The 24099-nt window shown below is 50.4% G+C and overlaps 2 protein-coding genes across 4 annotated transcripts in view; one reads left to right on the forward strand and one right to left on the reverse strand.

Moving 5' to 3' along the window:
- HK3 (hexokinase 3) overlaps positions 1 to 898 on the forward strand; it is a 51702-nt gene extending 50804 nt beyond the window's left edge. Inside the window, 2 exon segments of the mRNA XM_020998646.2 lie at positions 48 to 281; positions 367 to 898. Coding sequence (XP_020854305.1) covers positions 48 to 281; positions 367 to 511 — 379 coding nt within the window. The 3' untranslated portion in view covers positions 512 to 898.
- UNC5A (unc-5 netrin receptor A) overlaps positions 762 to 24099 on the reverse strand; it is a 104136-nt gene continuing 80798 nt past the window's right edge. For 2 of the 3 annotated variants that reach the window (XM_020998648.1, XM_020998647.2), the window contains 10 exons: positions 19625 to 19789; positions 17488 to 17676; positions 15458 to 15760; positions 10466 to 10553; positions 9952 to 10120; positions 9456 to 9689; positions 9038 to 9187; positions 3099 to 3266; positions 2569 to 2747; positions 762 to 2292 (listed from right to left, as the gene is read on the reverse strand). In XM_020998648.1, coding sequence (XP_020854307.1) covers positions 2127 to 2292; positions 2569 to 2747; positions 3099 to 3266; positions 9038 to 9187; positions 9456 to 9689; positions 9952 to 10120; positions 10466 to 10553; positions 15458 to 15760; positions 17488 to 17676; positions 19625 to 19789 — 1811 coding nt within the window. In that variant the 3' untranslated portion in view covers positions 762 to 2126. The remainder of the gene's footprint in view (positions 2293 to 2568; positions 2748 to 3098; positions 3267 to 9037; positions 9188 to 9455; positions 9690 to 9951; positions 10121 to 10465; positions 10554 to 15457; positions 15761 to 17487; positions 17677 to 19624; positions 19790 to 24099) is intronic. The other variant, XM_078150303.1, reaches the window with a different exon arrangement.

Below are 24099 nucleotides of genomic sequence, written 5' to 3' on the forward strand. Positions count from 1 at the left end.
GTGAGCTGGGGAAGGACAGCTTGGTGAAACAGGACCCCTTCTTGTAGCAGTGACCTACAGAGGCGGCAGGTCCGGGCTATCCTAGAAAAGCTGGGTCTGCCAGTAAGCTGCGATGACGCCCTGATGGTCCGGGAGGTGTGTCAGGCAGTGTCCCAGCGGGCAGCTAAGCTCTGTGGGGCTGGAGTGGCCGCTGTGGTGGAGAAGATCCGAGAGAACCGAGGACTGGAGGAGCTGAGTGTGGCCGTGGGTGTGGATGGCACCCTTTACAAACTACACCCCCAGTAAGTGTGGCTCTGAGGGAAGGGGGAAGGTGGGAGATGCCTGGCTTCTACTGGAGACCACCCTGACCACCCCTCCTTCCCCCAGCTTCTCAGATCAGGTGAAAGACACTGTGCGACACCTGGCCCCACGATGCTCCGTCAGATTCTTGCAGTCAGAGGATGGGTCCGGTAAGGGGGCCGCCCTCGTCACTGCAGTTGCCTGCCGTCTGGCCGGATCCACTCGGGCTTAAGAGGATTGTCCTCTGTGGCCCTACTCCAGCTGTGTGGGGTGGGATCAGGACCAAAACATTCTCTCCAGGTCACATAGCCTCAGCCCCACATACTCCTCCGCTTCCTGCTGTAGCCTAAGGACCACTGGCAGGTGACCTGATGACAGATGGAGCTCCTGGTTGCCTCCTTCTTGCTCCCCATCCCTCCCCACAGCCATTGGGCCATCCCTTCTGGCCCCTGGGGGCCTGTGTCCCCACGGAAGAAAGACCATTTAGCAATATATATCATTTATTTACATTATTCACGTCCGCTAAAATCCCTACGTGCCCAGCCGGGCAAGGCTGTATGTACATAAGGCCAAGTGTAAGTACTTGAATGCACTTTGAATACAGAATTAGAAAAAGAAACGGTCTTTACACAACACGCCCTGTGTGTGGGACACGGGGACAGGGTAGGGCTGGGCCTGCCCCGGCTCCAGGGACCAGGGACGGACACACTACAGCACAGACACTCGCCAATGTACAACGCATGACTCCCTTTGCATATACACCCGCCCCGCAGGGCCTGAGGAGAGGGCTGGGGAATGGAGGGAAGGGGCTGGGCGCCTAAAGCAGCCCTTGGCCAAGCTGGACCTGGCCCTCCCGGGGTAGGGAGGGATTGGCTGGGGAGGGTGGGGAGGGGAGGAGAGGAGCAAGCCTGTGTCCCTGTGGGGATGGGAGTAGCAGCACCGCTGCCTGTGTGTGAGAGGCACGTGTGTGGCACGTGTGTGACATGTGACACTTGATGCATGTACGTGAGAGATGGGTGAGGTGTCTGGTGAGCGGAGTGAGCTACATGTATATTGTGGGTGGGGTGAGTGTCCATGAGACATGTATCTATAATGTGTGACAGGTGGGGGAGTGATGAATGTGTGGGAGAGCACAGAGAGAAGCCAGGTATAAGCCACTATGTGTGGCTGGGTGTCCAGTCCCAAGCTGCCACACCATGGGCTGTGGCCCCTGGAGCTGACAATGATGACCCTGGCTTTGGGCCCCCTCTCCCTGGTTGGGGGGAGAGGGCCCCCCCAGATCTGCTCTCCCACCCCCACAGGCACAGAAATGTTTGCATAAGGCCCAGCTGTGGGTGGGCGAGGTGACCCCATTCCCTGACCCCCTGTGTTTGTGTCCATGTGTATGTGTAACCCCAAGGGAGGGGTGGAGGGAGAGGTAGCATGACACACACACACACACACACACGCAGACACATGTGCCATCTGCCTCCGGACCTGCCAAGATCCCTCTCCTGGCCCTGGGGGCAATTTTTCTTCCCTCCCTTCCTTCCCACTGGACTCAGCCCACCAGCTCTAGGTGATGCCATGTCAATGACTGGTACCCATCCCCAACACGCTAAAGGCCCAACCTGGGGCAGCGGGACAGCCAGGGAAGGAGCCCTTTGAGAAGGGCTGAGGGGAGTTAACTTGGCCCAGTCATGGCTGTGAGAAAGGGCTCCCTGGGCACAAAGCAAGAAAGGAGAGACACCAGAGGTGGGCATTGTTCCAGGGGTGCCACCCCCTTTCCCCACCTTGCCTCTGGCCCGTGCCCAAGTCGTAGCCACTGATGCTGGTGCACGTGCAGGGAGCCAGTCCTGGCCTTGGGCTCAGCACTCGGCCTCAGACACCATGAAGAGGGCGGTGTCCTGCTTGCCCAAGTCAGCCACAGCGGCGGCCAGCTGGCTGAGATTGCCGTGGGGGAAGTGCCGGGCCTCCCATAGGTTGAGGATCATGGCGGTGGGGCTGGCCTTGGAGGCGAAGAAGCCGAGATGGCTGCAGAGGGAGAAAGTGGTCTGTCAGAAAGCCCTCCCCATCCTTAACCCCACTCTGCAGTGGAAAGGATCCCTCTCCACTGATTCCTTTCCTACCTGCCATCTCCCAGATCACCCTGAGAAAGGAGGAACAGGGAGAAATACTAAGGCCCTTTACTGTCTAAAGTGAGTAGAAGAAATGGGAAAGGATCCCAGGCAGACCCTGTGGACTCCAGACTAAGAAGGTCCATACATAATACCCTCAACTGGTATTTGCCTACCTCCCAGCTCTGCCCACCTGTCCAGGTGCAGCTTCTGGGCCAGAGTTCGCCAGTCAGCTCCCCGGCCACAGGGGGGGTCGAGGCTGCTGATGATCTTCTGACGGATGAGGAAGGGTATCTTAAAGGCACTGGGGCCCACCAGGGCTGGGACCCCCCCTTCATTGTCTGGAGCCAGCAATTCAGCAAATCTTGTGTCCTGTGACAGAGAGGAATCCTGTCAGGCCCAGTGACTCCCACATCTTCCCTGAGGGCCAGCTCAGTGCTCCCGAGCCATTCACAGTCTAGCTGTGGGAGCATCTGAGAGCCCAAAGGTGGTCCTGAAAGGGCTGCAAGAGTTTAGAGGTGGGATAATTTGCTGTGGGACGGTGTGGTCAAGGAAGACTTCCTGGAAGGAGGAGTCATCCGCTATGCCCCTGACAAATGAGAAGGCTGGACCAGGAGAATTTCCTTCCAGCTCTTAACCTGGTACTAGACAAGGGGAAGTGATGAAAGCAGGCCTGGGGTGGGGACGACAACGAGGGGTCCTCACCCTCCTTCCCTCTCCCACCTTGTTGATGTTGAAGTTGACATTGAAGCTCTGCCCATCGCCCTCCACCTGCCAGATCCAGATCTTACAGGCCAGGTCGGTGGTGCTGGGGCTGAAGCGCTCCAGGGTAAAGGTGCAGTGAAGGAACTGCTGGGCACCGCCATTCCAGATGTGGTAGAATGGGATCTCCTGTGGGCAGGGAGGAGGAGAGTGTTTAGAACTGGGAAGCCTGGGGGTCCAGGGCTGGAGCCTGGTGGCCCCGGGAGAATGCAGGGTTGGGGGACAGAAGGATTGATCACTGTACCAGGCCAAAGACTTCGTTCACCCTCGAGGGACAGTTAAGTTTGGTGCTGGCACTTATCAGAGTGGTCTCTAAGCCTAGAGGGGGCATAGAGTCATGGTGCCCATGTCGGGATCACTTTAAGGTGGACAAAATGCGGTTTTTTTTTGAAAAAATGCTTTTCTTGTTCTGTGAGGTGTGTGGTGAAAGTATCATTGTTCTCATTTCAAAGAAGAGGAAAGTAAGGAAACAGAAGGGCAGGGTAACTCCCCCTTATAATTAGGAAGTTGAGGGGTTGTTTTTTTTGCACCAACCTATAAGATTTGACCTTTACCCCTATTAAATTTCATCACTTTAGTTTCAGTCCTGTGTTCTAGCCTGTTGGCATCTCTGAAAACCGACCAAGTCAGATATAACATGACTTTCCCAGACTATAGGGCATCTATGCCTTTATCCACGTAATTAATAAAAACGTTAAATAGCACAAGGCCAACAACAGATCCTTGAGGCACTCCACTCTTGGAGACCTCTGGCCAGGCTTACAGCTCACCATTAATGATCACCGAGTCACAGAGACAGATGTGGTTGGGTGGGGAGCTCCTCGACTAGCCGAGATTTGTAAAAGGCACGCTTAAAAGACCAAAGCAAGAGGAACACGGCCAATGAGAGTAAGGAACAGTAACATTCCGAAGGAGCTCAACGAAGCTGGGGATGAATGCCAAGGACAAAAGGGGTGCAGCTGCTCTCAAGTCTGTGCTAGGGACCAATTCTTCCTGTGGTGGATGACTGTGAGCTTCTGAGGACACAGAATTGAGGATTACTCAACGGGCAATGGAAAGGAATACGGTGGGTGTTGGTATGTCGCAACACATCACAAATAAGAGATTACAGAAAAAATATGGGGTAAGGGATGTCACTGGAGAAGCTTGTGATTGGGAAAAAATAGTGAGCTGGCAAGGTAAAGGACAGTGAATGGGCAGCTTACATGCTGTACTTCATGCCAGCAGCACAAGAGGAATAAATGAATGAATGAGAAAAGCATTTATTGAGTGCTTACTATATTCCAAGCATTGTACTAGGGATGCAAATACAAAAGTGAGACAGACAGTCCCTGCCTTCAAGGAGCTTACATTCTAACAGGAGGAGACAATACACATAAGAAGGGAGGGGGGCAGCTAGGTGGTGCAGTGGATAGAGCACCGGCCCTGGAGTTAGGAGGACCCAAGTTCAAATCATGTAACACTTACTAGCTGTGTGACTCTGGGCAAGTCACTTAAACACCAACTGCCTCACCAAAAAAAGAAAAAAAAAGAAAAAGGAGAGAGGTTCCCAACCCACTGGGTGAACTACCTGTGTTGGAGTTGTGGCAGCACGTGGACAAGAGCTGCAGGGAGAGAGGGGCAAAGATGAGTTGCTATGTGAATCACTAGAGGGAGACCCAAATCAATGAGATCACAGATCCCCTGGAGCCTGTATGTTGAGAGCAAAGAAAAAGACCAAAGAAGGAAAAGAACCATTGCTAGTGGTGGATGGCATACTGGTGATGGACTGTGGAAGGCAGGACTTCTGGGTTCTTATGTTAGTTCTACAGTCTCTCCTAAGAAATGTGATCTTCAGACTGAGAAGGATTTAATAAAAATTGCTGATGGGGAATTAACACTGAAGACAATCCAGGAAATGGCAAGAGAGCAACAAAAAAGCTGGAGTGAGTTCAGATCAGCAGTGCCTCGGTCACTCGAAGAAGGGGCTGATGTGGATCTTTACTGATCTCTGAAAAACCAGGGAGATTTGAAAGTATGCTAAAGGACTGGATAAAGGCAACTGTCTTAATTTTCAGAAAAAAAGAAAGAGGGTAGAGTTTAATTATGAGCTGGTAAAATGGACTTCTATTCCTGGAAAACTTCTAGAAGAGGCTCTATTAAAAAGTACAGTTTGTGAACTTTTAGAAAAGGAGGCAGTGGCCACTTTTTGAATTTATCAAAGAACTAGAAACAAAGTAGATACCCAATGATTAGGCAGTGGTCAAACAAGGTGTGGTATATGAAGGTAATGGACCATCGCTGGGCCATAAGAAATAAAGGATGTGAAGAATTTTGAAAAGCACAAAAAGACTGACAAATAAATAAATAAATAAATGAAAAAAAAGCACAAAAATAAACTGATACAAAATGAAATAAGCAGAACCAAGAAAGCAATACACTGCAACAAAGAATGGGAGCAGCTAGGTGGCCAAGCCTGGAGTCAAAACGACTCATCCTTCTGAGTTAAAAACTGGCCTCATACACTAACTAGCTGTGTGACCCTGGGCAAGTCACTTAATCCTGTTTGTCTCCGTTTTCCTATCTGTAAAATGATCTGGAGAAGGAAATGGCAAACCACTCCAATATCTCTGCCAAAGAAAACCCCAAACGAGGTCATGGAGAGTTAGACACGACTGAAAAATGACTGAACAACAACAAAGAATGAAAACAAATCAATCAAGAATGATGCTACAAAATGATAACCAAGCTTGTCCCCAAAGAAGAGATATGAAATGTCACCTCCTGTACCTCTGCAGAGCAGAGGGAATATGAGTGTTGAACACTGCAGATGATGTCTGACTCTTTAATTCTTTGTAATAAGGGACTGCTTTCTGAAGGGGGATACGATGGACAAAGGAGATGATATAAAAACAAAAGATCAGGAAAATTTTTTTTAAAAGGGAGGTAATGATCACTAATCTTCTGGAGAAGGAAACTGCAAATTATTCCATTACCTTTGCCATGAAAACTCCACAGATGGTATGGTCCACAGGTCACAAAGAACTGGACACGACCGAACTAATGATCACTAAAACTCAGCATGGATTCATTAAAACGAGTCATGTAAGACCAAACAACTGGACCTGTAGGCCAGGGTAATGCTGTAGACAGAGAAAACCTGGTTCTTAGCATAGCACTTTGATAGTGTCTTGTGCTTTCTCTGTGGATGAAATGGAGAGATGCTGGCTAGGCAACAGTACAATTAGACAAATTCCAAACTGGATGAAGGACCAGGCCCGAAGACTAGTCATTAAAAACCCAATAACCCAGAACCATGGAAGAACAGTTCCACTGTCTCATAGGCCCTGGTCAGACCATATCTGGAACACAATGTTTGGTCCCGGCAATCACACTAGACATTAACAAGTTAAAGCCTATACACGGTAGTGGTGAGCAGGATGGAGGGAGAGTACTGAAGACCGATCCTTTTGAGGATGTGTGGAAGGATTAAAGATGCTTAACCTGAAGAAGGGAGGACTTGGGGATTATCGGGGCCTTCCAGCAGTTGAAGAGCTGTCACGGGCAAGAAGAATTAATCAGCCGTGTTCTGCCTGGCCCCAAAGGACAAAACAAAATGCAATGGGTGAAGGCTGCAAAGGGTACATTTTAGTTCAGTCCAACTTCCTCCTAACAGTCAGAAGTGTCCAAAAGCAAGACAGGCTGCCTTGGAAAGGTAGTGGTTTCTCCATCACTGAATGTCTTCAAGTAGAAGGAGAGAGGAGGGCAATAAATGAATAATTATGAAGCCTCTACTCTGTGCTAGACACTGTCCTATGCACTTTTACAAACAGTTCATCAGATCCTCACAACAACCTTCAATGACTAATTGTCAGGCATGTTGCCAAGGTATTTCTGCCCAGGTGCTGGTTGGACCAAATGACACCTGAGGTCACTTCTAACTGAGCTCGTTGGGCTTTTACCAATGGGGAGGAGTTCAGCAGGCAAAGAAGGGTAAGGAAGGGTCTTCCAGGAAGAGGGAAGAGCAGGCACAATGTCACAGGTGGACAGCATGGTTTGATTGGGTCAGGTACAGGGAGTGGTTCGACTGGGCTGGGGCCCAGAAGGTGTAGGAGGCAATAATAATAGGAGAGACAGCAAGAAATGTGGCCTTGAATCCCCAGCAGAAAAGTCTCACCTGTATTCAACAGGTAATAGGGAGCCATGGAAAACTTTTGAGTAGAGGAGTAATATGACCATTTCTATGTATAAGAAAGATCATTTTGGTAATGGCATGAAGGACAAGATTAAACAGAGGGAGAGGGGAAGCAGAAACACCTATCAAAACTACTGCAACAGTCTAGGTCAGAGGTGTCAAACACACGGGCGGAATCTGATTAAAATGTACCTGGGAAATATTTAACAAAATCAATAAAAATACAGTAGAATATAGCGGTTAATAGGTGGTTTTCTAAGTGTAAGATGTGGCCTGCAGGGATCCTTATGTGTGGTTTAGTGGCCCCCTTTTCTATTTGAATTTGATATCGCTGGTCTAAGTGAATGATAATGCCTTGTACTAGGGGCTGCGTATGGAGAAAACATTTATGATGTGTTTCTCCTCGGGTCCTGCTCCAATACCAGATTCCTTCCTTCTCCTTGAATACTCCATGCACCCCCAAGTTGCCCCTGTTGAGGCTATGGAGAAGGGTGATTTGCAGTAGAGAATTTAATTGTTTGACTCTTCCGCACCATGGTTTAGGTTGGGAAATGCTGGTGTAGATAAAACCAGGGAGAGGCCAGCAGCTGGGTGTGCTTCTGGAACAGTAAGATGGTTGGCCAGGTGTCTATGCCAGGCTCAGATGAATGGGAAATGGGGACAGAGGTGGCTGGTTCCACAATTGAGGCTACTGTCTACTGGGAAATCAGGGAGTCTTTATGATAAGATTTTACTTGTGGGCTTTGATTCCATATTTCTGGTGGATTCACCTTTATTTTGCCTGCAATGTTAATGAAGAAAGCCCTTCTCAATGACCTACTCTGTTTAAAAGAAAGGGGTGAATGCCCTTTGGGATACAAGCAGGCCATGAGTTCAGGACAGCTGTTGGCTGGAGTCTGGGAGATGTTAGGCCTTTCAGGGGGGAGCCATGGAGGATTCCAGTACAGAAATAATGAAAATTGGAAGAAAATTCCTAGTGGGATCTCAGCTGGAAGGTAGGACAGGGCAACAGTGCCCTCGAGGCCACATGTGGCCTTCTAGGTCCTTGGGTATGGCCTTTTGACTGAGTCCAGGTTTTACAGAACAAATCCTTTTATGAATGGGATTTGTTCTGTGAGGATTGGATTCAGTCAAAGGGCAGCACTTGATAACCTAGAGGGCCACGTGTGGCCTTAGACTGCAGGTTCCTTACCCCTGGTCTAGTCTAACCTCTCCTCTCCACCCCTACGGAGACCGCACCCTATGACATGTATAAGTGGTCATCTAATTTGTGACTGAAGATCTTCTGTGAGAGAGAGAGAGCTTACATTCCATGTAAGCAGCCCATTCCACTTTGGATTTTCTCTACTTGTTACATCAAGTCTAAATTTGCCCCTCTCACTTCTGCTCAGCTACACAGTCCAGCAAGGTAAGAGCCTAAGATCTAGAACAGATGTTCTCTTCTGAAGGAAATACTAGCTGGGTAGTATTGGGGTAGGATTTCTTGGGACCTCAATGGCAGGATAGGGGACTAAATGGAGAGCCCACTTCCTGCAAGTCCCCCAAGAACTTTCCCTAGGGGGCAATGTTGTGGGTGGGCAAGGCCCCAGTTGCATGTTGGCCTCCCTTGGTCTTGGTGGGATGCCCCTCCTCCCCTGTGCGTTGTCACTACCGATCTTTGGTGGACTAATACTCAGCTGCCCCACGGAAGTGCATCCCCGGTGCGGGTCACATCCCCATCCCTCACCTGGTAGCTGACAAGCAGTTTGCTCTTCCACAGGGAGCTGGGCACATCATGGATGGAGAGGCGCAGGTTGTGGTAACTGTCCTTGAAGTGGAGGACCCGGGGCTCCTCGATCAGCTGCCCCCCCATCTGCTTCTCCAGCTGGATCACCTCCTGCCCCACAGACAAGCCAGGCCACTTGTCATGCTCCAGGGCAGAAACCCCTAAGAGCTGGAAGGGTCCTCAGAGGCCCCAAACTCTTCTCCCCCAAGTCATGAATCTTTTCCCTCCACACCCCCAACTCCCACCTGCTTAGGAAAACTCCCCAGTACTCATGCTGCCGTGGAGAGGACAGATGCCTGATTGTCCCTGGGGGTGGGAGAAGCAGGGTGCCCGTGGGCAAGGAGGGGTGGGGAGGCCTTGATGGGGGTGGGCCAGGCACCTTCAGCGCATCGTGTGTATCGTGGAGGCAATAGACACGGATGGTGTATTCCAAGGAGGTGCAGGCCGTTGGGGCGAATAGCAGAAGCTTGAGGCGCTTAGCAGCGGCTGAGCTGAGGGCCTCCCCAACCAGGGCAAAGCGACCCAGCTGCTCTGTGAAGACATGGCAGGCTCGGGCCTCCAGCTGGCAGTAGTACAGGTGGGCAGGTGACTCCTCACCCAGGTGCAGCACATCCTGGGGGAGGGAGAGGTAAGGGGCACAGGTAACTCAGCTAACTCAGGTACCACCCTGGGGAAAGGGGGTCCTACGGGGTCGCTGCTTGGGCCATAGGGCTTTCATGTTAGGGTTACCTGGATCAAGCTCCCCTCCCACAGTTGGATGCCCTCTGCCCCTCTTCCTCCTGTTGTCTTTCTGGCCGCTTGGGGTCTCTGTGCCACTGGGGGGGGCCTACACCTCAGGGCCATTCACACCAGCCCCTCCCCATTCAGCCTCTCACCTCCCAGGTGCCCTCACAAGACTGCTTCTTGAGCCGCAGACTCCAGTTCTCGGGGCTGGGCTCCCCACAGTGGTCCATGGAAAGGATGACTGGCCGGGTGAGGAGGACTCCAGGAGGCCCGCAGCTAATGATGGGGCTCAGCAGGGTCTGGCAGCCAGCTAGGGGCAGCCTCAAGTAGGAAAATATGGCACAGGGGAGGGGAGGAAAGGCATCAGTGGGAGAAGGGCCAAGGACTAAGTAGCAACGATGTCATTCCAGGGGGGTGATGGGCAAACTGGCCCGGGCTGAGTGCTGCCCCTCCCACAGCTCCCTGGGCAGGTTAAGAGCCCCTAGCAGGTGGGTGAGGCCAGGCCAGTGACGAAGGAGTCATGCCAGGCTTGGAGTTGGGCAGGGGTTGAGGAGGACCGGGCTGCAGCAAGGCGGGGGGGGGGGGACCAAGCTGAGCCTCCTTCTCCCCTGATGGACAAACCTCCCCTCCTCCCCCTCCCCCATAGGGCCCAGGGCATGTCCACACCTCACATCTTCCTGCTTGTGCAGTGTGAGGTAGATCTCGTAGATCTTTCCCCGGGGAATGGCATCTGGAGGGATCAGGAGGCTGATTCCTGGAGGTTGGGAAGGTAGCCTTGGTCTCTACAGTTACCTTCTGAGGGTAGACACGCTTTACCCCATCATCCTTTTCTCCCCTCCCCTGTCCCCTTCAAACATCTCTGCATCAGAATCCATAAGGAAATATTTTCTCTCCTTATGGATGGAAAATTGTGTTATTTCTACTGTATAAAGTCAGCTTCTCCTGCCCACAGTGAAAGTACTGGATTTACAGTCATAGTATTATGGATTTAGAGGTGGACCTTAGAGATCACTGAATCCAACCCCTTTACTTTACAGATAAGGAAACTGAGGCACAGAGAGGTTAAGTGACTTGCCCAGAGTCACAGCTGGTAAATGTCTGAGGCAGGGTCCTGCCTCCAAGTCTGATCAGCTCTATCTATTATACCCATGCTGCCTCTCCGAGGAACTCACTTCAAAAACCAGCTCTGTTACTTCCTACCTATGTGGCCTTGGATAAGTCACTTCCCCTTTCTGAACCTCAGTTGTTTTCTCTGTAAAATAAAGGAGTTGGACCATCTGATCTCTTATGTTCCCTTCTTACTTTAAGTTCATTAGCCTGTGATTCTAGGAGGTCACACACTTGAGGGGCTGAGGGGCAGGGAGGGAGAAGAGAACATGAATAAGTCTTCAGGGAGAACCATGGGCAAGTGGTTGGAACAGCTGTCGGCCTCCACTCAAGCTATTGTTCCATCTCTCTCCTCCCTTCCACTGCCAAACTCCCAGAAAGAGCCGTCTCCACTCCCAGCCTCCACTTCTTCCCTGCCCACTGGCTGCCCGAGTCCGTGCAGGCTGGCTTCTGACCTCACCGCTCAGATCAAACTGCTCTCTTCCCCACTGACTCTGATGGCCCTTTCTTGGTCCTTCACTTCTGGAGCCCATGACTTTCTAACTCCTGAATTTCACTACATTGATCTTTCCCCTCCTCCTGGACGTGCTCTGCATGTCCTTGGATTCCGTGACAATTGTTTCTTCGACAGTTCTCAGCCACCTGTTGGGCCGTTCCTTCTCAGTGCCCTCTGCTGGGTCACATCTTTCTCCTGTCTCCTGAGGGTGGGTGCTGCCCACGGCTTGACCCCGAGTCTCTTTGCTCTCTATACATTAAGGTTCCTGTCTCTGCTTGGTGATCTCATCAGCTGCTATAGGTTCATACATCATCTTGATGCTGACAGTTTCCCAGACTAAATATTCAGCTTGTCAATTTCTTGAACTTGGGTCTCACATCACCAGCTCCCTACAGGACATCTCCAAATAGATTTTCCATTGGCCTTTCAAACTCAACACGGCCAACTTATCACCTCCCCAACTTTTACCTCCCCCAGCTTTCCTATTTCTATGGAAGCCACTCCCATCCTTCCAGTCACCCACACTTGGCAATCTCAGAGTTATCCATCTCTTTTCCCTTTCTTTTACTACTTCCCTAGCTGGCCAGCTGCTGAGTCCCAATGCTTCTCTCTCTATGTTATCTTTTGCGTCCATCCCTTCTTTCACCTCACAGACACCCCTCTCATTCAGTCTCTCACCTTTCACTTGGACCATTGTAATAGTCCCTCAATTGGACTCCCTGTTTCCAAACTCTTTCCCTCCAATCCATCCTTCAAACAGCTACCAATAATCTTCCTGAGGCACATGTCTGACCATGTTACTCTCCTTCTCAAAAACCTTCAGGGACTCTATACTGCCTTTAGAATACACAATGGCTTTATGGGCCTTCCATAATCTGACGCCAATCTACCATTTAATCCTTATTTCGTATTACTTGTTGTTCAGTCATGTCCGACTCTTTGTGACCCCATCTGGGGTTTTCTTGGCAAAGATACTGGAGTGGTTTGCTATTTCTTTCTCCAGCTCATTTTACAAATGAGGAAACTGAGGCAAACAAGGTGAAGTGACTTGCTCAGGATCACGTGGCTAGTGAGTGTCTGAAACCAGATTTGAATTCAGGTCTTCCTGACTCCAGGCCTGGAGCTCTATCCCTTGTACCACTTGGCTGCCCTAATGAATATGCTTCAGAAGCCAGAGGGAAAGACATAGCATAGCAGAGTAGAGACAGTACTGGATTTGGAGTCAGGAATTATGGGTTCCAATCCTGGCTCAGCCATTTCCTATCTATATGGCCTAGGGCAAGTCAACCTTTCTAAGCCTCAGTTTCCTCACTGGTAAAAATAAGGAAGGTGAACTAAATAATCTCTAAGTTTCCTCCCAAATCTAAAATTCTGTTATTTCCACAAGTTTGGAGACTCCCAGGAATTGTTCCATGGAGAATGCCTGGAAAGAAGAAAAAAGGGCAACTACCCATTCAGGGCAGGACGGTCAAAGTGCTCCTGAGAGGTCTTGGGGCTCAGCTATGGAAGCACTTTCCTTCTCCGGGAGACCAGGAGCTAAAGGCAGAGGTCAGGCAACCAGAGCCTGGAGCACTGAGGTTATCAGATAATAAAGTAATCTATGTAAAGTGGCTTGTAAATCCTACAGCACTATGTGATAACACATTTCATTATTATCAGGGGAAGAAGTATCTGGGACCAGAGATGAAGACCCAGGGGCTCCATGTGTGCAGAGAAAATTGGTAACTCAATTCTTGGGAGATGAGGAAAATGGGAGGATCCCAGCGGCAGTGAAATCTTGGTCTAGCAGAGACTAGAACAGTTAAGTGGCAAAACTAGGATTTGAATGCAGGTCAGCTAAGTGCAAATCCAGGACTGTTTCCCACTGTCTTCTTTGATCCCTGGGAACTCTGCTTAGCAGCCTGGCCTGCTTTAAGAATGTTACCACTCCTTCTAGCTCTAAATCTGTGATCCCATGTGATCTGGGCCTCCTACAGCCAGGTAGTGCACTGGAAACCACTACAGCTAGGTAGCACAGCAGAGACAGTGCTAGGTCTGGAGTCAGGAAGACCTGAGTTCAAATCCAGCTTCAGACACTTACTTAGCTGTGTGACTCTGTGCAAGTCTACCTCTATCTGCCTTGTTTCCTCATCTGTAAAATGGGGGCGGTAATAGTGCCTACCTCATAGGGTTGTTGTGAGGATCAAATGAGGTAATACTGGTGAAGCACTTAGCAGTGCCTGGCTCATAGTAGGTGCTATGTAAATGTTATTTATTATTGAGCATGATCCCAAATATGGTGCAATCATCACTGAAGCCTGTCTGACAAGGTGCTGGCTTTCTAAGACACACGTACATGGGACGGTAACTCCCATGCTAATCTAGGATACTTTCAAATTCACAAACTGCCTCTCTCATCATAGCCCTATAAGTACAGAGCATGAGTATTACCTTTATCTTACAGATGAGGAGCCTCAGAGAAGCTGAGAGATTTGCCCAGAGTTACACTGTAAATAAGTACGAACAGTATAAGTCACACTGTAAGGGTGTAAGATAAGGGATTTAAACCCAGGACTCTGGACTCCAGCCACTCTATCACGCCAAGAACAGAACAATGGGACAGCGATGCCGTGATCTCCTGCAGGGAACTGGAGGCTTTTAAGAGGTTATAATCTAGTGACTTGGCACTTTGGTCAACACTTCAGACTCGTCTGAAACGCCTTAAGAAAAGAGAAGGAAGGGCTGCATGGGCTTGTCTCAGAGATGGTGTGGAGACCTACACCCTGATCCACGGGAAAAGAGAAACCCAGGTGGGAGGGGCGGGCTGCACTGGGTGAGAAGGTCAAGCTTGGGGGTTCCCATTGTCCTCATTTGTGAAAAAAGGTGGACGTGAGGGTCAAAGAAATAATATCCCTAAAGGACTTTGAGACTACGACAGAAGGAGGCATGGTACAGCACCATTAGACCACACCGAGCTTGCGGTGCACCAAGACCCCCCCCAGCTTCTTTTCACCTGAACTAGGGTTTAGCACATCTCCACCACCATTCTGTACTTGGGAATGGAGTGCTTTATGTTGATCGCTGTTAAATTTGGCCCATATTCAAATATTTCATCATCTTTTTGGATCCAGATTCTGTCATCCATGGGTGGGTTAGTCCAGCTTCACGTCATCTGCATATGATAGGAATGTCACGTATGCCTGTAGAGGCCACTAGGTGGCGGAGTGGATAGAGCGCTGGGCCTGGAGACCTCATTTCAAATCCGTTCTTAGACACCAGATCTGTGTCTCTGGGCAAGTCAATTAACCTCTATATGTCTCAGTTCCCTCAACTGTAAAATGTAGATAATAATAGCACCCACCTCCTACAGTTGTTGTGAGGATTAAATGTGAAATGCTTAGCACTGTACCTGCCACATAGTAGATGCTTAATAATTCCTTCCTTCCATCCTGCCTGCCTTCCTTCCTCCATCTCCTTTTTTTCTTGCATCCTTCCTCCTTTCCTCTATTCTTCCCTCCCCCGTATCATTTTTTCCTCCTTTCCTTCCATCTTTCCCTCCTTCCTTCTTTCCTTCCCTCTGTCCATCCTTTCCTCCCTTCCTCTCCCCGTCCCTTGTAAAAATGTTGAACAGGTGAAAGCCCTGTTTATTATAGACCTCCCTCCAGATTGAAATCCATCAGAGGAACGGGTATGGCATGACATTCTTAGTGAACCCATGCTAGCTTTCAGTGATCACTGCTTCACCTTCTAAATGCTCAAGAAGTGCTTCTGGGGCCCCAGAAATGCGCACAGAGCTACTCAGGTGCAGCCTTAGGAACTGATGGTGGGATCTGGCTTCCATCAAAGCAGGAGAGGCAGCCAATGGATTGTCACATAGGGTTACATAGGGTTATACAGACAGTAGAGCTGAGATCAGTATTTGCGCTCAGGTCTTGTAACTCCAAGTCTAGAACCCTTTCCATAATAGTGCCTCTTACTCTCCCACATCTATTCCTTTTCCTCTTGTTCCTCCCCTTCCTGTAGGTTGCTGGCCGTGGCCTGATGAGAGAGTCTCCTCATCACACAACAAGCCCTACCTGTATTGGGAATCATTAGCCGTCCCCCCAGGAAGTTAAAAGTCCCGTAAGCCATGTTGCTGGCCCCCCGGGGCAGGGAACGGAAGTAGTTCTGGGTGGAGAGACGGGCGACGAAATCCTCGGCCTCGGAGGCGGGTGAGCTGTGGTGCAAGGTGTGCCGGCCGCTGCCCAGGGGGCTAAGGAGATGCCCATTGGTGAGCTGGAACTTGGGGCCAGAACTTTCCTGCCGAGGGCACAGGGTGCCCTGGTATGTAGTGGTTGTGGTGCTGAGGTCCGGCTGGATGGTCAGCAGGTGAGAGTTGTCTATTACGGAAGGAAAAGAGAAAAGAGGGGAAGAATTAGAGAATGAGAGTGAGAAGGTACCTTACAGGTCTTCTGGCCCAGCAGAGATCCCTTCTGCCACGTCTCTAATATTAAGGCCATCCAACTTTCTCTAGAAGACCTCCAGGGGTGGGGAGCTTACGACTCCCCAAGGCAGCCCATTTCACTCTTGGGCAGCTCGAACTATCAGAAAGTTTTTTCCTTATATTGAGCCAAGGCCTGCTTCTCTGCAAACCCTCACTGCCCTCAGTGCTTCTTTCTGAGGACTGAGTGGAACAAACTGAACCCCCCCCTCCCATGGCAGTTCTTCACACGCCTGGAGCCAGCTACCGAATTCCCCCCTTTTCTGAAGAAGGGTCTTCTCTCCTTCACACAAGTATTCCCACTGCCTTCCATACAAATCAAACTCCAGCTTACCAGTCAATCAATCAGTCTACACACATTTAAGCACTTAATATGTGTGGGGCACCAAGAGCTTCCCCCACCCAAACCACCCAAAACCAACCACCACCCGAAAGGACAAGCCCTGCCCTCAAGGTGCTCAGGGTCTACTGGAGGAGACGCCTTTGGGCTCCCAAGGGCATCCAAGACACAGAGAGAGGAGGGACAAGGCGACATTGGTAAAACACGGTTCCCCAAACACAAGCCTGACCGGGAAAGAGGCAGGAGAGCGGGGTGATCTCCTCTTACCGCTTTCTAAGACACATTTAACTCTTGGGTGCCATACCACATTACTCACTCAAACTGAGCTCCTGGATGTGAAGCCCAGCTGTCCTACTTACTCCAGCGCCCCAATGACAATCCCCACTCTGCCCTTCAAGCCAGCAACCAGACTGAATATTGTTCCCCACGCTCTGCTAACTGGCACACAGAGAAATGAGTGATGCTTTGAACTTAATTTACTAGGTAACTGAGGATTGCGGGGACAGCAACATGGCACACAGGAGAGAGCGCCAGGCCCGGAGTTGGGAAGACTCATCTTCTTGAGTTCAAATCTGGCCTTAGACATTACTAGCTGTGTGACCCTGGGCAAGTCACTTAACCCTGATTGCTTCAGTTTCCTGATCTGTAAAATGGGCTGGAGAAGGAAATGGCAAACCACTCCAGTAGCTTTGCCAAGAAAATCCCAAATGGGGTCACAGAGAGTCAGCCACAACTGAAATGACTCAACAACAACAAAGTGAAGGTTAGCCCTCAAACCCTTGGAAGATGGAAAGGGCTACGACAGACTGGAAGGAGCATCAGACCGGGGGGAAAGGAGGTGGAGGTTCTAGCATGAATTTATCAAGGATAATTGTTACAGCACTTTAAAGTTTCTAAGATGATTTCCTCACACCACAGTGAGTCAGGTGGTAGAAGCTGTCATTATCCCTATTTTACAGACAACCAAATTATGGCCGAGAAATGAAATGATTTGCCCAGGGTCACAAAGCTATCTAAGTGGCACGGGATGACTTCAGGTCTGGTTCTCTTTTCCAAAGTCACCTGGTCTAGGAAAGCCACTGGGAGACCCCAAGTTCCAATTCTGGGCCCAGGTCACTGACGCACGGACCCCCAACAGCTCTCGTCCACGGGCCCCTTTGTCAGGCCCATCTTGTTAGGAGAGATTGTCTGCCTGTGGCCGGGCAGCTTGACAGCAGCCCCAGGGCTCTGGTGAAGCCTTGGCCAAGGTGTGCCTGGCAGGTCTGGTCAGAGCAGGGTGACCTCACCTGCCTTGGTGGGTTTGATGCTGACGGGCTGGAAGCCTGAAGTCAAGATGGACGAGTCAGCCACGTCCGAGTCCAATCCCTCTTTCTTCCGGCAATAAACCAGGATAAGGACGAGCAGGAGAAGGACCAGGCACACAGCCACAGCGATGAGCCCCACATACAGGGCCACATCTTCCGGGCCTGAGGCAGCTACCAGAGGGAGCACAGTAAAAGGTGAAGATGCTTCCAGCCGCCCAGCCCCAACACAGCAAGCATCTGAAGAGCTCACACTCCACAGGGCATCCAGACTGGACGTGGGGAATGTGTCTGTGGAAACTGTGGGGAGTCAGCCTGCACTCACCAGGGGGTGCCGACTCTGGCTGAGAACAGCAACACAATGTAGGAGAGTTTGGAGCCTTCTTGGGTTCTAGTCTCAGATTAGCTACTAATTTGCATGACCTTGGACAAGTCACTTCTCCACCCTAATTATCTAAGCTGGGTTAGAGAATTCTATGAGTCCTTCCAGTTCTATGTTCAGAGTCCTTCGAGTTCTGATGTTCTTTGAAGATGCTTTCTAGCTCCAAGTGTGATTCTATGATTTGGAAGAGTGTCTGCTGTCAAGGAGGGGACAGAGGGAGGCAAACCCACATCTTCACTGGGCCCGGGAGTAGCCTCTGAAGACCAGTTTACTGTGGCCTGTGGCAGAGTCCTACGGAAGCCTGTACCCCTTAGGAGGGGCCTGACACCAAGCTGGGGGGGCCCTCTGGAGGGCTCAGCCTCTATCATTCTCTCCTGCTTCTTATATTTTCTTTCTCTCAGGTTCATGATTGGCCATCCTACCTTGACCCCAGGGCTGTGTGGAAAAAGCTCATGGCAGCGTGTGGGGCCTAAGATGAGATTTAGGTTGGGGGTGGGGGTGGGAGCGAGTGGAACAGAAAGGACACGGGGCCCTGGTGGGGAGAGGTAGGATTAGCTGTCTGGGGGAATCAATATTGATTTTAGTGGGAATCTGCATAATGGAAGGAAGGTCCATCAGGAAGGAATTGACACAGATAATTAGGTTTTTAATTGAAAGTGAAGGTGGGGGTGGGAGGGGGAGGTTGTTTCAGGGAAACATCGCATTAGAACCTTTGTGTTAGTGACATTGGCCCAGAGCTTCCATCCTTTACTTCCTCCCCCCTCAGATGCTCTGACATGATGGGAGGCGGTGTTGGGGAGGGAAGATCTCCCAGATCATGGATTTTGATCTAGAAAGGACACTCGGAGTCATTTAGTCCAAACCCATCAATCTCCAGGTGAGGAAACTGAGGTCCACAGAGGTTATGTGAGTTTCCCAAGGCCACACAATAGCAAAGCCAGGATTCAAACCCAGGTTCTCTGGCTCTGAATCCAGCTCTCTTTACATTGTGCCAGTTAGGGCAGGTGCAGGGCTGCTATGGGGGAGATATCGCCATTGTCTAGTTCAGGGGCAGGGGACTGAAATGAGGGTGCCTCAGACTCCTAAACCCAGGGAGTCCCCACTGAGCAGAGTGATGGGGGCGGGGCTTTAGGAACACAGCCTGGGGTCAGGGTGGTGAGATCTGGGAGCCGTCCAAGAGGAGCTGGGCCAGGTGACTGAAGAAATGTGGAAGCTCATCTCAGGCTGCAGGAGAGTTGAGGCAGGGCTGGGGTAGGGGAAGGAGACCCTTCTCCGGGAGCACAGGGCTGGGGGGGGCTCAAGGCAAGGTTGGGGTAGAGGGAGAGAAGTGATTCATCCTTCCCCTCTCTGATGCTAAACCATGGGACTTTGTATCCCCTTGAATCTGAAAGGGAGAAGGCTTTTGTTTTTTTCATTGCAGGGATCTTATCCTGAAAACTCTGGCTAGGCTTAGTGTATAGACAGAATGAAACCTATATGTAGGTGCTGTGAGGAGGGAAGGGAGGAGGATGGTAGGTATACACTAATGGCTTCCATCATTGCCTTGGGACCAAACTACGCTCTCTTTAAAGGTTTTTTTCTAAGTGGGGGACTTATAGCGGAGGGAGGAATGAGGGGAGAAGCCTCAGGGAGAAATTTCACGGTACAGGAGTCAAGGAGGAAGTTCTCATTGTAGTGGAATGGTCACTGGTCAGGAAAGCCTCACTATTTGGGGTGAGGTGACATTATGGGAATACTCACTGTGGATGCAGAGGTCACTGGTGCAGTTGCGGGTGTCCAGGTCAGCTCCTTCACATTCTTCCCCGCCATTACGGGGCGGAGGCTCGGAGCATTCCCGGCTCCTCCAGCGGGTACAGTCCAGGGCACAGGCCGACCACTTGCTCCACTCAGTCCACCCTCCATCTACTGCACATGTGAGACAGGGACACCAGACAGAGGCAAAGAAGAAACAGTCAATGCCTTCCCCCAGGGGCAGGACAAACTCCCTTCCCCTATTCCACCTCTCGCCTCAGGTGAAAAAACAAAAGATATCTCAGAGAGTAGGTGCTGGAAACACCAGGCCTGTGCTTGTCCATTTGAACCATGGAGAGTGGAGCAGGGAAGGTGGTCGGCGGACATGATGGCGGCGGCGACGAGTGATGACGGCGGCTGCAGGCGAGGGCTAATGAAGTGGGAGGTGGTATGATGCCAGGGCCGGTGGGAAGAGCCTGGGCTAGGTGTGGTCAGCAATGAGGGCACTGGGATGCCAAGGAACATCCATCCGCTGGCCTAGATGGACACCCTGCTGTCTAGTACTCAGAACCCATTAGCCCAACATCCTGTACTTAATCCTCATTCAGGTCTGTGAGTTCCTCTGTATTCCAAGGCAGCGGTCAGACTCTGACCCCACACTATCCCTGATCCTAGAACCATGATTTAAGCCCCAAGCTCTAAGCCCTAGCCCAGAAGGCCCCTGTGAGGAGATGCTCTCCCCTTGGCTGAATTTTCCAGTCTAAGACTACAACGCTCAAGCCTTCACGTAGCTAGGCTTCCTTGTCTTAGTTACCTTTATCAAATGATGCAACTGTGGCTATCTGCTTTCATAAGGTCAGCAATGAACATTTATTCCCCCAGAAACAGTTCTGTCCTTGGCCTTCTCTTCTCTCCCTTAACAATCTCATCAGCCCCTTTGGCTTTAATTATCACCTCAATGTGGATAAATCTCAAATCCACATCTCCAACCTTAACCTTTCCCCCAAGGTTCAGTCTTGGATCTCCAAATGGATGGCGAACATCTCTAGCCTCATTTCTTTTTTCTTTTTTTTTGGTGAGGCAATTGGGGTTTAAGTGACTTGCCCAGGATCACACAGCTAGTAAGTGTTATGTGTCTGAGGCTGGATCTGAACTCAGGTCCTCCTGACTCCAGGGAAGGTGCTCTATCCACTGTGCCACCTAGCTGCTCCCATCTAGCGTCATAGAGGAGGGAATGGAGGCTAAGAGAAGTCTGCCTAGCATCACAGACCTAGGAAGTGTCTGGGTTGCCTAATTAGAACCCAGGTCTTCCTGGCTACAAGTCTAACAGCATTCCTTACGTCATGCTGCCCCTCAGATGATACCAGCACCTAAAATGGAACTAACTTCTCCCCAGAAGTTACCCCTTTCCCTGTGATATCTCCTTCTGTGGATGGTACCACCATCATTCCAGTCACTGAAGCTTGAAACCACCCAATCATTGACTCTTCCCTCTCCTTCACCTGCTGCCCCCCAATCTCCCCCACCCCCCCATCCAATAAGTTGCCAAGTTAGGTCGATTCTCTCTCTACAATATCTCCTGTGTTTGTCTTCTTTCAATTCTCACTGCAGCTGCTACTCCCAGTTCTTCAGGCCCTCATCTCTCCTTCCCTAGCCAAGAGAATGAAATACAAATTCCTTAGCGTGGCCTCCCATAACCTAGCTCCCACCTACCTGCCCAGCCTTCTCTTATGCCTGCTTCTAGGGGAAACTCCAGCCTTTGTACCCATTTCCTGCTACCACGTGGAAGGTGGGGGCCACATTATGGCCTCTGGTCCCAGTAGAAGAACCGCTAGGTGTCAATTAATGGGACCTCAGATTGAGGGCTGGCAGGGACCTCAGAGGCACGTACTGTTTCTACCAAATTGCACTGGTCTGGGGCCTTATTCTTGTCCAGCTCTTCTGCTGGGGCTCACACTGTCCTCATGCTCGGAGCTGACCTAATGGCCTTTTCTTCCCCTCTAGACCTGGCTCAGGGGCATCCCACCTTCCCTCACGCCAAGGTGAAAGTGATTTTTCCCTCCCAAGGTTCATGGTGCAGAGCTCTGCATTGCCTTTATCCTAATCTCCGTTATTGCATCATTGTTCTGCTACCTCCCTGCCTTCCCTCCCCCATTAGATTATAAGCACCTGATTACTGAGGCCTGCTTCATTATCATCTTTAAACCTCTGATGCCCAATACAGGGACTAGTACACATAGCGTTTGCTGCATTGGTTGTAACCCTGCCTGCCTGGGGCTCCAGGGTGACTGTGGCTGAAGAAGCTGGGCAGTCCCTGCTTGGTGGAAATAACAGCCCCCAATTCTACAGCATGCTACAACCAGGAAGACAGTATTGCAAATGGCCTTGTGTCCCCTTTACTCATGAGGAAACAGACTCACAGAGAGGACGTTGGCTTATCCAAGCTCCTTGAGAGGTGAATTGTTTCACCCTTTCCTCTTGTATATCTAACACGTAGCTTGGTGTCTGAGACAGCAAATGTCTGAGAGATGCTTGTTGACTGGTAGACTGAGGACAAGTGACACAGTCAGGATTTGAATCTAGCCTCTACACCCTGGAGCCACACCTTTTCCTGCACTGTTTCTACCTCTGGGAACAAAGTTTCTGGCACTACAGAGTGTCTCCAGCAGTGTCATGGTTTCCTGCCATCCCAGACCAGGAAGACTCCAGGGGTCAGGGACAAAGTTCATGTCACACCCTCCCCAAGTACCCTGTGAAACCCAGGGCAGGCACTGGGTTTCACCTTTGTCTTTCCCCAGTGCCCAGCAGGAGACCCCTCCTGTGGGTGTCCCTTAATCAACATGTGTTAAATTGGGAAGGTATTCTTTATCCACTCTCTGCAGCTGCTCTAGGTCAGACCTAGGTCTGCCCATGTTTCCTTCTTATTCAATTAATTCTGATGGTTCCCTGTCACCTCTGGAATAAATCTAATTTCCTCTGGCACATAGCACCTTATACTACTTGGTCCCAAACCTACCTTTCCAGCCTTCTTACACAATAGTCCCCTTCACGTATCTATGGCCCAGCCAAACTGGCCTTCTTCCTCTTCCTTACCCAACACATCATTTCCTTCCCCCATGCCTTCTTTGTTCTGGCCCTTCCCCATGCCAGGACTGAAATCCCTCCTCCCTCCCCTCCAATAATATTTTATTTCCTTCAAAACTCAGCTCAAGTGCTACCTTCTTTAAAAAGCCCTTTCTGGTCTCCACCCCCTACCCTCCATGGCCTTTAATGTGTACAGACTGTATGCTGCTTGAAGGCAGGTGCCGGTTCATTTTTTGTCCTTGTATGCACAGTCTCTGGCACCAGGTAGGCTCTGAATGAATCGGGGCGGGGGGAACCTGCAGCCTCGAGGCCACATGTGGCCCTCCAGGTCCTCAAGTGTGGTCCTTTGACTGAATCCAAACTTCACAGAACAAATCCCATTCATAAAAGGATTTGTTCTGTAAAACTTGGACTCGGTCAAAAGGCCACAACCGAGGACTTCGAAGGCCTCACGGATTCCCCACCCCTGTAATAAATGCTTGTTGTGACTGAATGTTGCTGAGAGCTGAGGAAGAGACTGTGGATGGCTGAGTAGGGCCCTCCCTATAATCATCTGATGGTCTATGCCCAGCTGTGCCCTGGAACACCATCTGGGGCTAAGAAACAACACCCCTTTTCTGGCAGTGTCAGACCTCAACCTGACTCTCTTGTGTAGACGCATCCAACTACTGGTTCCACACTGACCACACGTAGCCGGGCCCTATAGCAACCCCAGTGTGCCAGCATGAGGGACGCTCCTCCACCCTTAACCACTGTGGGCACCTCTTCCTTCCCCTCATCATTCCTCTCTGACTTCCTGTTCCTTACACAACCACACACTAACTCCCCAACTCGTGGCAGCCCACCAAAGAGCTGTACGGGTTGAACTGAGGCCCCAGGGACACAGAGGGAATGTGCCAATGGGGTGTTGGGATCGATGTTCTATGCAGAGAAATCAATTCACAAAAGACAGGCCAAAGCCCGAGGGCACTGGGCCCAGAGCCCAGCTCTGGTGCTCAAACACTTGTCTACTTATGGGATCAAAGAACACAGAATGTCACAGATGGAAGGAAGCCCAGAACATAGATGCTAGATATGGAAAAGGCCTTAGAACACAGAATTCAGAGCTGGGAGGGAGCTTAGAACAAAGAATGTCAGAGCTGGGAGGGAGCTTAGAACACAAAATGTCAGAGTTGTAAAGGATCTTAAAAGAAAGAAATGTCAGAGCGGGAAAAGAATCTTAGAACACAGGATGTCAGAACTGGAAAGGCCCACAGAACTTAGAACGCACAGAATGCAGAGAAGATCAACCCACTGTTTACAGGTGAGGAGAAGGAGACCCATAGAAGACTGGTGTACAGCCAAGGCTAGAACCCAAGTTTCTAGCACTTTCTCCACTGACTTCCTAGCATAACACCTAA

This window comes from Phascolarctos cinereus, unplaced genomic scaffold (genome assembly GCF_003287225.1).
Source record: "Phascolarctos cinereus isolate Bilbo 61053 unplaced genomic scaffold, phaCin_HiC Scaffold_2;HRSCAF=192, whole genome shotgun sequence".
Classification (NCBI taxonomy): domain Eukaryota; kingdom Metazoa; phylum Chordata; class Mammalia; order Diprotodontia; family Phascolarctidae; genus Phascolarctos; species Phascolarctos cinereus.